At 40.1% G+C, this 15,227-nt stretch overlaps 1 protein-coding gene across 1 annotated transcript in view; it reads left to right on the top strand.

The window, feature by feature from the left end:
* The window catches only part of smc4 (structural maintenance of chromosomes 4), a 90,438-nt gene that overhangs the window by 47,972 nt on the left and 27,239 nt on the right, over positions 1-15,227 (top strand). Inside the window, exons 14-18 of the mRNA XM_034168812.1 lie at positions 807-968; positions 11,222-11,447; positions 11,810-11,886; positions 13,180-13,332; positions 13,489-13,615. Coding sequence (XP_034024703.1) covers positions 807-968; positions 11,222-11,447; positions 11,810-11,886; positions 13,180-13,332; positions 13,489-13,615 — 745 coding nt within the window. The remainder of the gene's footprint in view (positions 1-806; positions 969-11,221; positions 11,448-11,809; positions 11,887-13,179; positions 13,333-13,488; positions 13,616-15,227) is intronic.

Below are 15,227 nucleotides of genomic sequence, written 5' to 3' on the forward strand. Positions count from 1 at the left end.
TGACAATTTTGCCTTCTGCTATAATGCCAATGTCCATCCACACTTCAAAATAAGGGCACCAATGAAAAAGAAAGGAGGGTGAAGTTGTTTTGTAATTATTCATATATCCAGGGCCACATATAAGTGGAACTCCACTGCATAAACTTCAAATGAAAATGGCTACCTAAACTTAATGTAAAACATACACAATTTATTTTGTATCTTGCAGTAAAGCACAAAATTCAGATTGTATAAGAAATTTTGCAAAATTTAATAGAATGGGAAAGGGTCAAAACATTGGACTGGCAGGGTATATCAGTGTAAAGATTTTAAAATGGCTGTAAAAAAGAAACCAAAACCTTCCATGGCCAATGATGTTCCTTCAGGCTTATCATTAGCCAAAAATATCACTAAACATACTTGTAGAGCATATTATGCAACATACCTAGAAATACTTGATGAGATATCTGTACAGTGCAGAGCTAGATGCTATTATTTCCCAGCAATGGCCTGGCAGGCCATTAAACCCCAAATTTTAGTGCCACAATTGTAAAGCCATTAAAAATAATTCAGAAAAGGTGATTTTAGACAAGGTTTTATTTTCTTTCTTTCTTTTGCTCTGATAGTTTAGTAAATGGAAAGTCATTAACAGAAAAGTTTTGTTTGTGAAGGCTTGCAGCATAGTAGGCACATCGAGGTACTTATAGCATAGCTTTTTGTATTTACGGTTAACATTAAACCTTGATGTGTTCATATTTATTAGACTTGTCCTCCTTGATTTCTGAATCTTGAAAGAGTAACTGTTAACTTTTTTTTTTTACTGACAGGGGGACCTTGGAGCCATAGATGAGAAATATGATGTGGCTATTTCTTCGAGCTGTGGTGCTCTTGACAACATTGTGGTTGACACAATTGACACAGCTCAGAAATGCGTCACCTTTCTCAAAAACCAAAACATCGGTGTTGCTACCTTTATTGGCCTTGACAAGGTAAATATTGCTATAGTAATGTCACTTAAGAGAGTGTAAACTTATGTGCCTTAGTGAAATAGTTTCACATTTAAATAGCTTGTGTAAATTGATGATGTTTTCAGCCACTGGCAGACTTTATTTCAGTTTTATTTTATTTATTTATTGGGCAAGTTTGAGGAATTCAAGTTTCACTTGAATAATTGCTAATTCTTTACCAGACTGCTACAATAATAATTACTTCCACCAAGGAGCTGCGGTAATGTTTTCAGTGCTGTTTCTCTTGTAGCAAGATTACACAAAAACTATTCAACTGATTTTTCTTGAATCTTGAGAAGAGAATGAGGTATGTCCCAAGGAAGAAGTCATTAATTTTTGGTGTGGATCAAGTTAAAAAGGGCAGATACACGGTTTATATTTCTCCCCTTTCTTTAATATTGCCAGGTGTGTGTGTTTTGTTTTGTTTTTTGTTTGTTTGTTTTTGTTTTTTTTTTCCCTCCAGATAATGCGCAAATATTTATGGATAAGTCAGGCACATGTAGAGTGCTAATATCTACATTATCTTGAAAAAAAATTATGTGAGCGTGTGTGAGTCCAGAATGTTTTTAGAACCTTAGACCTCAATAATTTTTAGAAGACCTCAACCCTTTCATTTTCTGTTAATTACCAATCCAATCAGTTGTCTTCCACCGCTTATCCGGTATTGGGTCGCTGGGGCAACAGCTCCAGCAGGGGACCCCAGACTTCCCTTTCTTGGGCCACATTGACCACCTGTGACTGAGGGATTGCGAGGCCTTCCTAGGCCAGTGTGCAGATATAATCTCTCCACCTAGTCCTGAGTCCTCCCCGGGATGTCCTCCCAGATGGACGTGCCTGGAACACCTCCCTTGGGAGGTGCCCAGGAGGCAGATGCCCAAACCACCTCAGCTGGAGCAGCGGCTTTACTCCAAGCTCCCCATGGATGACCGAGCTTTTCACCTTATCTCTAAGGGAGATACCAACCACCCTCCTAAGGAATCTCATTTTGGCCACTTGTACCACCAGTCTTTTTTCTATCATGACAAACCCTCATGACCATAGCTGAGAATAGGAACGAAGATTGACCAGTAGATCAAGAGCTTTGCCTTTTGTTTAAGCTCCCTTTTCGTCACAACAGTATGGTACAGCGAATACAATACCGTCCCTGCTGCACCAAATCTCTGGCAAATCTCATGCTTCATTGTCCTTTCACTCGTGAACAAGACCCCAAGGTACTTTAACTATTTCACTTGGGGTATGTCCTCATTCCCTATCCAGAGTAGGCAATCCATTGGTTTTCTGCTGAGGACCATGGCCTCAGATTTAGAGGTGCTGATCCTCATCCCAGCCACTTAACACTCGACTGCGTACCGATCCAGTGAGTGTTGGTCACAGGCCAATTAAGCCAACAGGACCACATCATCTACAAAAACCAGTGATGAGACCCTGAGACCACCAGAGTGAAAACCCTCCTCCGCCTGACTACACCTCTATATCCTGTCAATGAATATCACGAATAGGATTGGTGACAAGCCCGCAGCCCTGGCAGAGGCCAACTCCCACCGGAGACAAGTCTGACTTACTGCCGAGCACCCGAACACAGCTCTCGCTTTGCGAGTACAGGGATTGGATGGCCCTGAGAAGGGACCCCCTCGCTCCATACTCCTGCAGCACCTCCCACAGTATCTCCTGAGGTACCAAATCGTATGCCTTCTCCAAGTCCACAAAACATATGTAGACTGTATGGGCATACTGCCATGCACCCTCCACGATCCTTGTGAGAATGAAGAGCTGGTCGATTGTTCCAAGACCAGGACGGAACCCACATTGTTCCTCTTCAGAGGTTCGGCTATCGGCCACACCCTCCGTTCCAGCACCCTGGAGTAGACTTTACCAGGGAGGCTGAGTAGTGTGATGTCCCTGTAACTGGCACACACTCTTGTCCCCTTTTTTAAATATGGGGACCACCACCCCAGTTTGCCACTCCTTACCTGATTTTTTTTTTTTTTTTGTTGTTGTTGTTAATTTACTGTAATTGTTTAGGTTCTTATACATACACACTGTTGTTACTATTATCAGTATTATTTTTATTTTATTACTTCTATTTTATTTTATTTTAAATGGATCACAATGGAAATAAGTGTTTTCACTTTCTTGTGTCATGTGTTATCCATGTGTACAAGAACCACAGGTACCGTCCCACAGTGGGCGGGTTGTACAGTTTTGCTAATCTTGGTGGCGCTCCTCAATAGCAACCCAGGCTTGTGTTACTGTTGCTTCTGTTTGCTTTAAATGTAAGTGTTTCATGTTGTCCGTAACAATCTGTTCTGAAAGCGCTTAAGACTGTGACTGAGCTACCTTAGACAGCAGGCTTTTGGTGATCACTTTATGAACTTGAAGTTTGACAGTTGACAGAATCTGACAAGAGGTAGCCTCGAACAGTGGCGTTTAGACTGCACCTTTTTCTGCTGGCGCTGATTCTCACCAAACTCTTCGTCCTCAGTACCTGTCAAACAGCTTCGCAGTGGGAACAAGGATTACAGCGTGTATACACCAGAGATGCACTTCTTTCCCTATGATCACACCAGTTTAGAACAACGTGCAACAAACATCAGCACTTTAGCATCTGTCACTTTTCTCAGCACTTTAAATAGTTGATTGTTTCAGTGTTGTCATTGGAATCTAGGTCCTGATTTTAGTCTAGATTTTAATTCTTGTGTTGTATGTGATTTGTGTCCTTTTTTAATTATTCTCTGCCCCGTGAAGCGATAACGTTGTGCGCCTAAGATAAATTTCCCTAATGGGACAATAAAGTTGACCTTGACATTGACCTTTAGTTTTTTACGCATTTACAGTTATATTATGTACTTACATTGAACTTACTAAATAAAATGCACCCATGTTTTTAATATATAGATGATTTACCGCCCCCTGTAGGAATGGTGGGTGAGTCCAGAATGTAATTTATCACATTGTTCAGTGTTGTTAGCTAATATCCGTAGTTTCTCCAAAAATATTGGGCAGCATAGTCTTGTTTGAGGGTGGGCTCTAAAGGGGTGAAATATGATGTAATTTATCCACTTCCGGGGACAGGAACACAGTGCTTTCTAAGCTTTTGGGCAATACGGTGGGAAAGTGTTGCAGTTTGTTTTTGACCCAGAGCTCAAACGTGTCAAGGCAGTTGTGCAGGGGAGAGAACACAGCTACTCCAACACTTATCGACTCATCTGCTCCTATTTGCCTTGTCTTCCCTTCTCCACTAGGAACTGAAAAAAACTCCACTTTTCACGACTGCTTCAGTGATTGCAGCCAAAAACAAAACAGTACCCCATTTTCCTGTTAGAATTGACCATTCAGAGGATGGGGTTTCAGCGGAAACAATTTTAAACCAGCACGGTGACAATGAGTATGCATTTAAGTTTACCGAGCTGAGCTGAATGGTTTGTGCTAGAGCTCTCACACTCCACCTGGGGATTCTCTGCTGTGTTTGTACCGGCTGTCCCCATATGTGGTCAAATCCCGCGATATCACGTATGGGTTCATACGAGACTGCGCTGCCCTATCAGTCCTATTAACTTTCTGTTTTAGCGGCATTCATTCTTGACCCAAAATACATAAACATACCAAATGGTAAATGTCAGCTCTCCAGTTTGTCTGTGATCAGTTATTTGCATGCATGCAGAGCTTTTTGTTTTTTCTGCATTCTGCTGCAAGCAGGTGCTTTTAATTTTATACACCTACAAGCAAAGACAGTGGCAGAAGACATTGAATGCACTACACTTTTCACTTGTGGTAGCGGTAACATGACACTTAACTAAACTTACTAAACCAATTGAACTACAAAAACACAATAAATCAATAGCACTAACAACACTGTTAAACTACCATGATCCACAATAACATTTAAAAGCCCAAACTCCCATGGTGCATTGCAGCACGTCTGTTGTTTACTGTTGTTGCCTAATATCACCAATTTCCCCGAAAAATATTTGTCCTATCAGCTTTCCTTTCTGCAGCGTTCATCCTTCACCAAAAATACATAAGAATACCAAACGGCAAATGTCAACTCTCCCCAGTTTCTCTGTAATTGAGGCCATACATACATACACACACACACACACAGAGGCCACTTTGGTATTATGATATAGATACCGTGTTAGTAGTGTTTCACTCCTCCTGTGTTCGCACACAGAACCATGTAGAATTATTGTTCTGCTATGTGGTACTGTCTTTTGTTCACAGGAAAACGGTGTTCGTCCAGCAGAGGTCGGCTCCCGGTAGTTTAGATTAGCTTTTGGTTTAGCTCAGCTTGGCCAATAGTGTTTTCATGTGATGTCACGAACCCGGAAGTGGCCATCTCAGCGATACGCTGCTATCTGTTCTGTTTATGCCTGCATCTGTTTTTCGAGTTCATATGCGGTCATGGTGAATTACTGTTTTGTCACATCATCAGAGAGCTGGCAGGCATTACTATAGATTGCTGAAGGTGATCAGTAATCAGAATCACAATAGCTTTTATTCACCAAGTACCCACAGAATACAAGGAATTCAGGGTGAAGTTTGTGGAAAAAATGTGCGAGAATGTGAAACGTGATTTTCCTCAATATGACCTCTTTAATAATTATCTTTTTGGATCCGAGACCATTTTATTTTTAGGTTTGTCCATTGAACATTAAAATCTGCATAACAAGTATGAATTTACCATTTTAAAACTGTTTTAAACCTGTCTGAGCTCCAGGCTGTTAATTAACGATCATTAAGCCTGGGGATGGGTACTGATAAGATTTTATCGATCCGATTCCTTATCATTTCCTTTATCAATACCTCTTGTGAATTTTCTGTGTACTAAAAGTAGGCTTTACAGGTTTTCTATGTCATCATTTTATTGAGTCTTAAAGTAAAAAAATATGAAGTTGATCACTGTATCCTGGACATAAATAAACTCTACCTGGCGGATCCTTGATCTCTGGACATAAATAGAAAAAAAAAAAAATTGTAGTTTTTGTCAAAAGCATTTCCTTTCAGAGATTAATGGCATGAATGTCACTCCATACCACTGAACTGAGCTCTTGCAAATGGTTGTGCTGCACGTCAGCATCAATGTAATTCATAAAGAATGCAAGATTTCTCATTTTGGGAGGGGAAAAATGTTTAAGTCAGTTGTAGTTTATTGTTTGTACAACCCCAATTCCAATGAAGTTGAGATGTGTAAAATGTGAAAAAAGCAAAAAACAATACAATGATTTGCAAATCCTCTTCAACCTATATGCAACTGAACACACCACAAAGACAAGATATTTAATGTTCAAACTGATGAATTTTGTTTTGTGCAAATATTTACTCATTTTAAAATGGATGCCTGCAACATGTTTCAAAAAAGCTGGGGACAGTGGTATGTTTACCACTGTGTTACATCATCTTTCCGTCTAACACTCAGTAAGCATTTGGGAACTGAGGACAGTTGAATTGTTGAAGCTTTGTAGGTGGAATTCTTTCCCATTCTTGCTTAATGTACGACTTGAGTTGTTCAACAGTCCGGGGTCTCCGTTGTCATATTTTGCGCTTCATAATGCGCTACACATTTTCAATGGGCGACAGGTCTGGACTGCAGGCAGGCCAGTCTAGTACCCGCACTCTTTTACTAGGAAGCCACGCTGTTGTAACACGTGCAAAATGTGGCTTGGCATTGTCTTGCTGAAATAAGCAGGGACGTCCCTGAAAAAGACGTTGCTTGAATGGCAGCATTTGTTGCTTCAAAACATGGACGTACTTTTCAGCATTGATGATGCCATCACAGATATGTAAGTTGCCCATGCCATGGACACTAACACACCCTCATACCATCACAGATGCTGGCTTTTGAACTTTGCATTGGTAACAATCTGGATGGTCTTTTTCCTCTTTTGTCCGGAGGACATGACGTCCATGATTTCCAAACATAATTTGAAATGTGGACTCATCAAACAACAGCACACTTTTCCATTCGGCGTCTGTCCATTTCAAATGAGTTCGGTTCCAGAGAAGGTGGTGGCGTTTCTGGATGTTGTTGATATATAGCTTTCGCTTTGCATGGTAGAGTTTTAACTTGCACTTGTAGATGTCCCAACGAACTGTGTTAACTGACAGTGGTTTTCTGAAGTGTTCCTGAGCCCACATGGTAAGATCCTTTACACAATTATGTCAGTTTTAAATGCAGTGCCGCCTGAGGGATTGAAGGTCACGGGCATTCAATGTTGGTTTTCGGCCTTGCCACTTACGTGTAGAAAGTTTGCCAGATTCTCTGAATCTTCTGATTATATTATGGACTGTAGATGATGGAATCCCTAAATTCATTGCAAATGAACGTTGAGAAACATTGTTCTTAAACTATTGGACTATTTTTTCACGCAGTTGTTCACAAAGTGGTGATCCTCGCCCCATCTTTGCTTGTGAACAGATTAGCCTTTTGGGGATGCTCCTTTTATACCCAATCATGGCACTCACCTGTTTCCAATTAACCTGTTCACCTGTGGAATGTTCCAAACAGGTGTTCTTTGATCATCATCAACTTTCCCAGTCTGTTGTTGCCCCTGTCCCAGCTTTTTTGAAATGTGTTGCAGGCATCCATTTCAAAAGGAGCAAATATTTACACAAAAACAATAAAGCTTATCAGTTTGGACATTAAATATCTTGTCTTTGTGGTGTATTCAATCGAATATAGGTTGAAGAGGATTTGCAAATCGTATTCTGTTTTATTTACATTTCACACAACATCCCAACTTCACTGGAATTGGGGTTGTATTACAACATTTGAACAGAGGTGTCATTTGATTTGCCGATTCGCTTTCAAGTTATTAATTCCTACCGGACTCTATCTTTCTAACTTGATTCGGCAGAGAGCGGCACAGCGTTTGGAGCTGTGCAAATGGAACAGAGGACGATTGTCATTTCTTGCCTGCAACAAGATAAGAGTCCCAGTTATTGACTTTAATCCACACAAAAGGGCTCAGCATTGACATCTTTAAATGGCTTTAAGAGGGGTTAAGAAGCAGATTTGACGCTTTTGAAAAGCAGCGAAGCAAAGAACCAACGAAGCAGCGTGTTAGAGCACTGCTTTGTTGGTTCAAGCGTCAAAGCAAAGCCGTTACAGAAGCGATTGATTACAGACCCGCTGCAGGGTCTGTAATCAACATAGAGAAATGATCATTTTCCCGACAAACACCCTCATAAAACCACGGCTGTTCTGAAGGACTGATAAGGGAGTTGTTAAGCAAAAAGGCTATTGATGTCGGTGGATCGAATCATGTTTTAAGCCCCTTTCACATTGGTGTATTCGTAGAGCTGCGTAGTGCAGCGTTGTTTCATTTAAATACGCCCGAAATGCGCACGTACTCAGCCTTTTTCAGTGTTCGCTTCATACTTGCAGTTGCGTGTGTTCGCTTTTTAATGTGCACACAGTCGCGTGTACCATGCCGCTATTTAAACCCAGTTCAGTGCTATTTTCTGCCTCTGTGGAAGTGTGCTCTGTTCTCTACTGCAGGTGTGGTGCGGCTCAAAGACAGAGTCATTTAACATTATTATTTTTATTTATTTTTTTTGTCATGGTGGATCACTTTCATTGTGTACATACAGATGCTGCTGAGTCTGGCTGTGGTAAAAGCTGCCCTGAGTGAAACACTGTGACTCGTTAAACTTTTAAACCTCCGGTTGCTCCGATCAGGTCCGCTGATTTGATCAGACCTGATCGATCAGGTCGTCTGATGATCGCACCGACGTGCAGCGAGTGTGCTTTTATTTTAAAGAGTCACAGCTCTTTTCAGGTTTGATCAGACTTGATCGATCAGGGTGTTTGATGAGCGCACCGACATGCAGCGAGTGCACTTTTATTTTAAAGTCACAGGTTTGATGAGAGAGAGAGAGGCTACACGCGTAGCCCTCAACATAGTTCTGCGTGGGGAGAAAAAACTCGATGTAGAGCTGCTAAAAGTGGGCGGAGAGCTGCTCATTGCAGCGTATCGTCAACGCTGCTCATTGCAGCGTAGTCGATACGCTGCAATGAGCAGCTCTACAGATACGCCAGTGTGAAAGGGGCTTTAACGATACGCGAAAAGAACCGGTTCTCGATACTCATTCCTAGTCAGAAAAGATCCTGAACATGGTAAAAGTACAAAGTCCCACATTTGAGATTTAACACTGAAGCAAGTTAAAAGTATTTAACATTGGTCTTACCTACTTGTGCGGAAGAGCAGCAAGAAACAACAAAAATAATCTCTGCCCTGTGGATGTGATGAAACATTACTTTTCCATTCGTCCTCCATGTTCCGTGTTCACATTTTCTCTGACCCAGCCACAACCAAACTTGTTATAGACATCCAAGCCTTTGTAGTTTTTCCAAGTCCTCTGAAAGGTCCAGGTGAAAATGATAAATAATTCCGTGTCCATGTACATAACACCAGGCAGTGAACTCTCACTCTCCGACCAGGCAGATGACAGGATTTTTGTACAATCTTCATCACCAATTAACTTCATCTTCATCTAATAGCATGATCCTGCTTCAGTGCTGAGTCCTTCTCTATATCTCACGGTTATCTCACAAAGTTATGCAATGTTTTTGCAAACCTTTCCCATCAGAGAGAGTAGAATGTACAGTATGCTTCCTCTATAGATTATTTACTTACTGATGCTGCCGACATGGCCAAAATTGGATGGCGCGCCAAAAATTCTGTTATCAGTGAAAACACTCTATAACACAAACGCTGAAGCTGGTACACGTCCGACTGTACTGTTAACAGCAGTCACGCTCTGTCCAATTCCAGGCTCACAGAAGCAGCTTCCTCAGCGACACTTGCCAGTGTTCCACACATACCAGCTTAGTTTAGTATGGCGCGATGCAGCAGCCCAATCCACAAACACAGTTGGTAACACGCTTTAAGAATTTTCTCCTGGCCGCACAAAAAGAAAGATTAAAGTCCGTGGTTAGATCCACGTTTTGAAGACCATTCTCACACTGTGCTACGCTTCACCTCTGCTTGTCAGTGATACACCATTTAAAAAAAAAAAAAAAAACTCACTCTCCTCAAAATATTATCTTTGAAAAGTCTGTCCACCTAATAAGCAACACTGTTCGTTTTAGTGCATCCTTGTAAAACAGATTTTTAACCATTTTGATGTATTCACCGTCCAAATTCATTTTAGTCGAGCATCTCAAGAAGCGTGGCCTGAGATGATGTCATCAAAGTCCACATTTCTCATAGCTTGACATTTCTGAGCATTTATCAGCAGCAGGTGAAATCAGGCTAATTTCCACATTTGTGACTTCATTTGTTGGGGCATATAGCACCAAAGGTAAAATGTAATACAGCAATATTTTCAGAATTCCATATTTATTTAGAATAGTCAGTTCATTTGACATTTTATTTACTAGTGATATGCACTTTAAAGAAAGTTGGGGGGGGGGGGGGGGTAAGGTTTACATTTCCTAGATCTGCTCCCTTAATTGTATTCTGTCCGAAAGTTAATTGTTTTTTCCTTACCCATACTCCACCCTATCATAAAGTGTCAAGAAAATAAGTTACATAGGGTTTATAGTAGAGAAGCATGAATCTTCGACTGGACTGGGTTGCTTGACGTGATGACGTTTCGCTTCAAATCACAGAAGCTTCCTCAGCTAAAATTCTTGCTCTGGTAGTCTGACTTCTGTCTTGACTCTTGTAGAGAAGAATAAACCAGAAGCCAACAAAAGCTGGAGTTTTTTAACCTAACCAGATCCCTCCTACCTTCTTATGCTTCCTTGACACCTCTCTCAAACCATTTCTTCTCTCTGGCTAAGATTTTAACTTCCTTGTCCTCAAACGTGTGGTTGGTGTCTTTCAGGTGGAGATGAACTGCAGACTGAGGTCCACTGGCGACCTCTCTGCAGTGCTGGTATAGCCTCTTATTTAAAGGTTGCTTAGTCTCACCTATGTAGTGTTCATTACAGTTTTCCTGACATCTGATATAATACACTACATTGCTCTGTTTATAACTAGGGATCCTGTCCTTAGGGTGAACTAATTTCTGTCTCAAGGTTAAATAGGGTTTATTTATTTTGCGTGATTCCGCTCACCTTTTCTCTAATAGTTACGGAAATATGTGTGAAGTGTTGGCAGAAGCATGTGCTGTTGGCACACTCTAGTTTCAAAGGAAATGTAAACGAACTGTTTGTCTATATTTACTTTTTCTTATGTTGTCTTCATCTTTCTACTCCTCATTCCTCATCACTTGTTGCCTTTGCTCAGATGAAGGTGTGGGAGAAGAACATGGCTCCGATTCTCACTCCAGAGAATAGCCCTCGTCTCTTTGACATGGTGCGGGTGAAAGATGAAACCGTTCGACCAGCTTTCTATTTTGCTTTAAGAGACACCTTGGTGGGCCAGGACATGGAGCAGGCCACACGACTGGCCTTCCAGAAAGATAAGCGATGGAGAGTGGTCACTCTAAAGGGGCAGATAATTGAGATGGCAGGTGGGTGTTTTGTTTTTTTACCCACTGTTAATTTTGGCACCATATTTTGTCAGTCTTGACTAAAATGTCACTTAGTTTTAGTCCCATGAACTGTATTTTCAGTCTTGTTTTAGCTGACTAAATATCACAACATTTAAAGGGGAACAATTTTTTACTTTAATTTTACAGTCTGGGAGAAATTGTAATGATTAAATAAGATAAAATCAACTTTACTTACACCGAAGGAAATTATTTTGCCAGAGTACAGAAACCGTAAATAGTGTGTGTGTGTGTGTGTGTGTGTGTGTGTGTGTGTGTGTGTGTGTGTGTGTGTGTGTGTGTGTGTGTGTGTGTGTGTGTGTGTGTGTGTATACACATCACAGGAACCATGACTGGAGGAGGAAAAGTACTGAAGGGCAGGATGGGCTCATCTATTTGTACTGAGGTTTCCCAAGAGGAGGTGAGCATAAAATGGCATAAACATGGCTCAGCTTGGTATAGGAAATTGTTTTAAGCTGCCTAAAGCACCCAGACCAACAACGTAGAGTGGGAATACCTGGGCCTTTTTCTTTGCATCAAAGATATATTTTTAATTAACATTTACAGGCTTATTTTGTGAATCAATTCAGAATCAGCCAAATGACAATGCATCAAAGAGGAGATTCTCCACCACCAGAAATTTATGTTAAATAAATAAGTACAGGTAATCCTCGTTAACTCACATTCACATAAGTCGCATTTCGGCTTTACTCGCAGACGATTTGTGGACCCCAAAAATTGACACTACTGTATAAAAGTATGTTTTCATTTGAACGTTTTTTGGGAGGGATCGTCAGTGCAGATGATTCTGGACGATGATTTCTTTTTCCTCCTCTGGCTGCTACATGTCAGCGATGAGGGTGGACGATTCCAGCCCAATCTGAACTGGCAGTAAGGATCTAAAGAGTCACATCCAAAAACTGAATCGTCCGCACTGACAAAGCCCTCATCACTGACATGCGTTTCAGATAACTCGTGGTCCGATTTTGTGGACCCCAGCTTACACGACTTAATGAGGTTTACCTGTAATAACACAGTAGGGTGCTGTCCCTGTATGTGCTTCTCTGCCTGTATATAACACCTTGTGATCTCACCAGCATGGAGGATCCACATTAGTTACAGCATACTGCAATGGAACATGCATTTTTGTAGTTATGCCATAACACACAAGATTGAATCTTCTGAAATGCTATCTGTATTGTATTTCATCATGAGGTGTATTGCAGTATTGTATATACAGGCGCACACACACACATTAGAACACTTGAGTTGTTGTCGAATACTGCAGAGTTGCAGATGCAACCTCTGCAAGTTCATAAAAATTGAGGTTCCGAAATGAGGTAGTATGGAGAGGGATAATCTACTGTTGAGATTCTAAATGGGAACAGATGAAAGAAAAGATACACGAGGCACTCACGACACCTCATCGGTATCGTTGGGACCACAACCAGTTGTACGTGATTCTGTAATATGTTACTGTGCTTTGTTGAGAAGATGAAAAATTACCATAATGTATCATCTTGTAGTGTGTCCCCTTCTGTAATTATAAGCATTAAATTGAATGCATCAGTACTTGGGCAAATTTGTGTAAATATTTTCATGATACTAACTTTTTAGGAACTCCAGGCATGTTCGGCTAACCTAGTTAGACCATATATGATGTTGTCACAGCAGAACGTGTGTGTATACATAATGATTTTTGTGTTTCTTGTAGCTGGACCGTATGGAGAGTAAGCTAAATGAAAGGGTGTCAAAGCTGCAGGGCTGTCAAGAGAAAAAACTCCAGTTAGAGGAGAGAGTCCAGCAACTTAGGCCACAGCTCCGAGACATGAAGAACACCCAGGAAAAATATACCAACAGCATGACAGTATGGCATATGTAGTTATTTTTAAATAATTTGCACCGTTTTTGCCATCTTAGTATTTCTACGTGGCTGATTTAACGTAACGTGAATTTCTCCTCTGTGAGATCAATAAAGTTTATCTATTTATTTTTCTGTCTGTCTCTTCTTTCAATCCGTTAGAGTTTAGCTGAGCAAGAGAGTCACTTGAAACTTCAAATCAAGGAACTTGAGGCCAACGTGTTGGCTGCTGCCCCAGACAAGGCCAAGCAAAAACAGATGGAAAAAATCCTTGAGGCTTTCAAGAAAGGTAGTATATTCTTCTAATCCATGTGCAAAAAGCATATTGTAGTCAATTTTTTTTTTTTTTTTTTTTTTTTGTGCCACTTTGACCATTGAGTTTGCACTTTGGGATCTGCATTTTCTAAAGTATCTATTTTTGATTGTACACTTTATTGATAAGAGGAAACACTTCATTTGTCAACTAAGGGTCTTTCACACTGAATACGTCAGACGCGTCAAATGCATCAAAAATCGGTCTAAAAAGCATTATTTTCAATGAGACGCGTTGCTTTTTAGATGTGTCGCGTCAAAAGCCGAGCTAAACTGACGCTTCTGACGGGAGTGTGCATTGCTGCTTGTCGGCAGGCTGACGCAGTCAAAGTTCAATTCAGTCCAACTTTCGACGTTGTGAGCTGTGACATACCTTTGCGTTGTCCAATAGGAATGACGCGTCGGGCCAAAACACGGAAGACTAGTGGCAGAAACCACTGATCTATACAAAACTGATTGGTGTAGAAACCACTGATCTCTAGAAAACAAACGTGTCACAGGGCTGCTCATTTATAGAGCAGTTTTCTGAAGAAAAATCCTTGGAAATGTTTTTTGTTGTTATCTCAGAATTTCTGATTACTGTTAAAAAAAAAAAGTTTAGAACACTTGTACTTAAAATAGCTAAATAAATCAATAAATGGTTCTTTAGAAACCTTTCATCTGTAAATTAAAACCACCTGTTATATCAGATTAGATAATTTCTTGTTTAACACAAGGAACCTCGGACATTTATTTTTAGACAAATAAAATAACATGGAAATTTGTACATTTTTATGTCTGGTAGATTATTTATATCTCATTTAAACCAGAAAAACACACTGTAAATAAATACAAATGTTTATTATAAATGCAACAGGAAATAATTTAACAATGACTGCAGTGTGATTGTAAAGTAGGATTTCTGTGACATAAACCCCATGATGAATTTTTTTAATGGTCATTTCAACTTGTAATTTCGCCAAAATATGTAATTGCCTTTAATGTTGTTATCAGGACAGTCATTTCTAAAATATGAATTTGAGCACAATAAATGGAGAGCTTCTACTTGTGCAAATGTCTTTTGACTTTGATTCTTGGACATTTTTAATGATCCATTCATTTATTGTTAAAATATAAAATGAAACCGCTCTTTAAAAAATAATAAAATAGTTGCTGTTGAAAGAGCCTTTTATTTAGAAGCAGGTGATGTTATGCTGGATTCTCAGGACCAGATGAAGGTCTCTTCTGCAGCTTTGAACTCTGGTGGTGTTGCTGAAGAGCAGAGATGTTTTCTTTCGACTGGACTTCATGGTGTTCAGCTCATCAATGGAAGTTTGGTTGTCTGCACAGCAAATGTTCCTGATTGGGACAAATAAAAATATTTCTTTAAATATAAAGAAACACTAAACAGTTTATATATTAAAAAAGGGGGATGGAAAACGATGGAAAGAAATGCCTGAAAAAATGAGCTTTGTGGTGTCTGAAAAAAGCTGTAGCTTTATTTGGTAAAAATAAAAAAGACTGAACCATTTACAAATTAAAGCGTTCACTCAGATCAACTGTGCTGAAAGGCTATGCTAACGTTAGTCGATCATTAAATCTTCACAGCA

The sequence above is a fragment of the Thalassophryne amazonica genome, chromosome 4 (genome assembly GCF_902500255.1).
Source record: "Thalassophryne amazonica chromosome 4, fThaAma1.1, whole genome shotgun sequence".
Lineage (NCBI taxonomy): Eukaryota > Metazoa > Chordata > Actinopteri > Batrachoidiformes > Batrachoididae > Thalassophryne > Thalassophryne amazonica.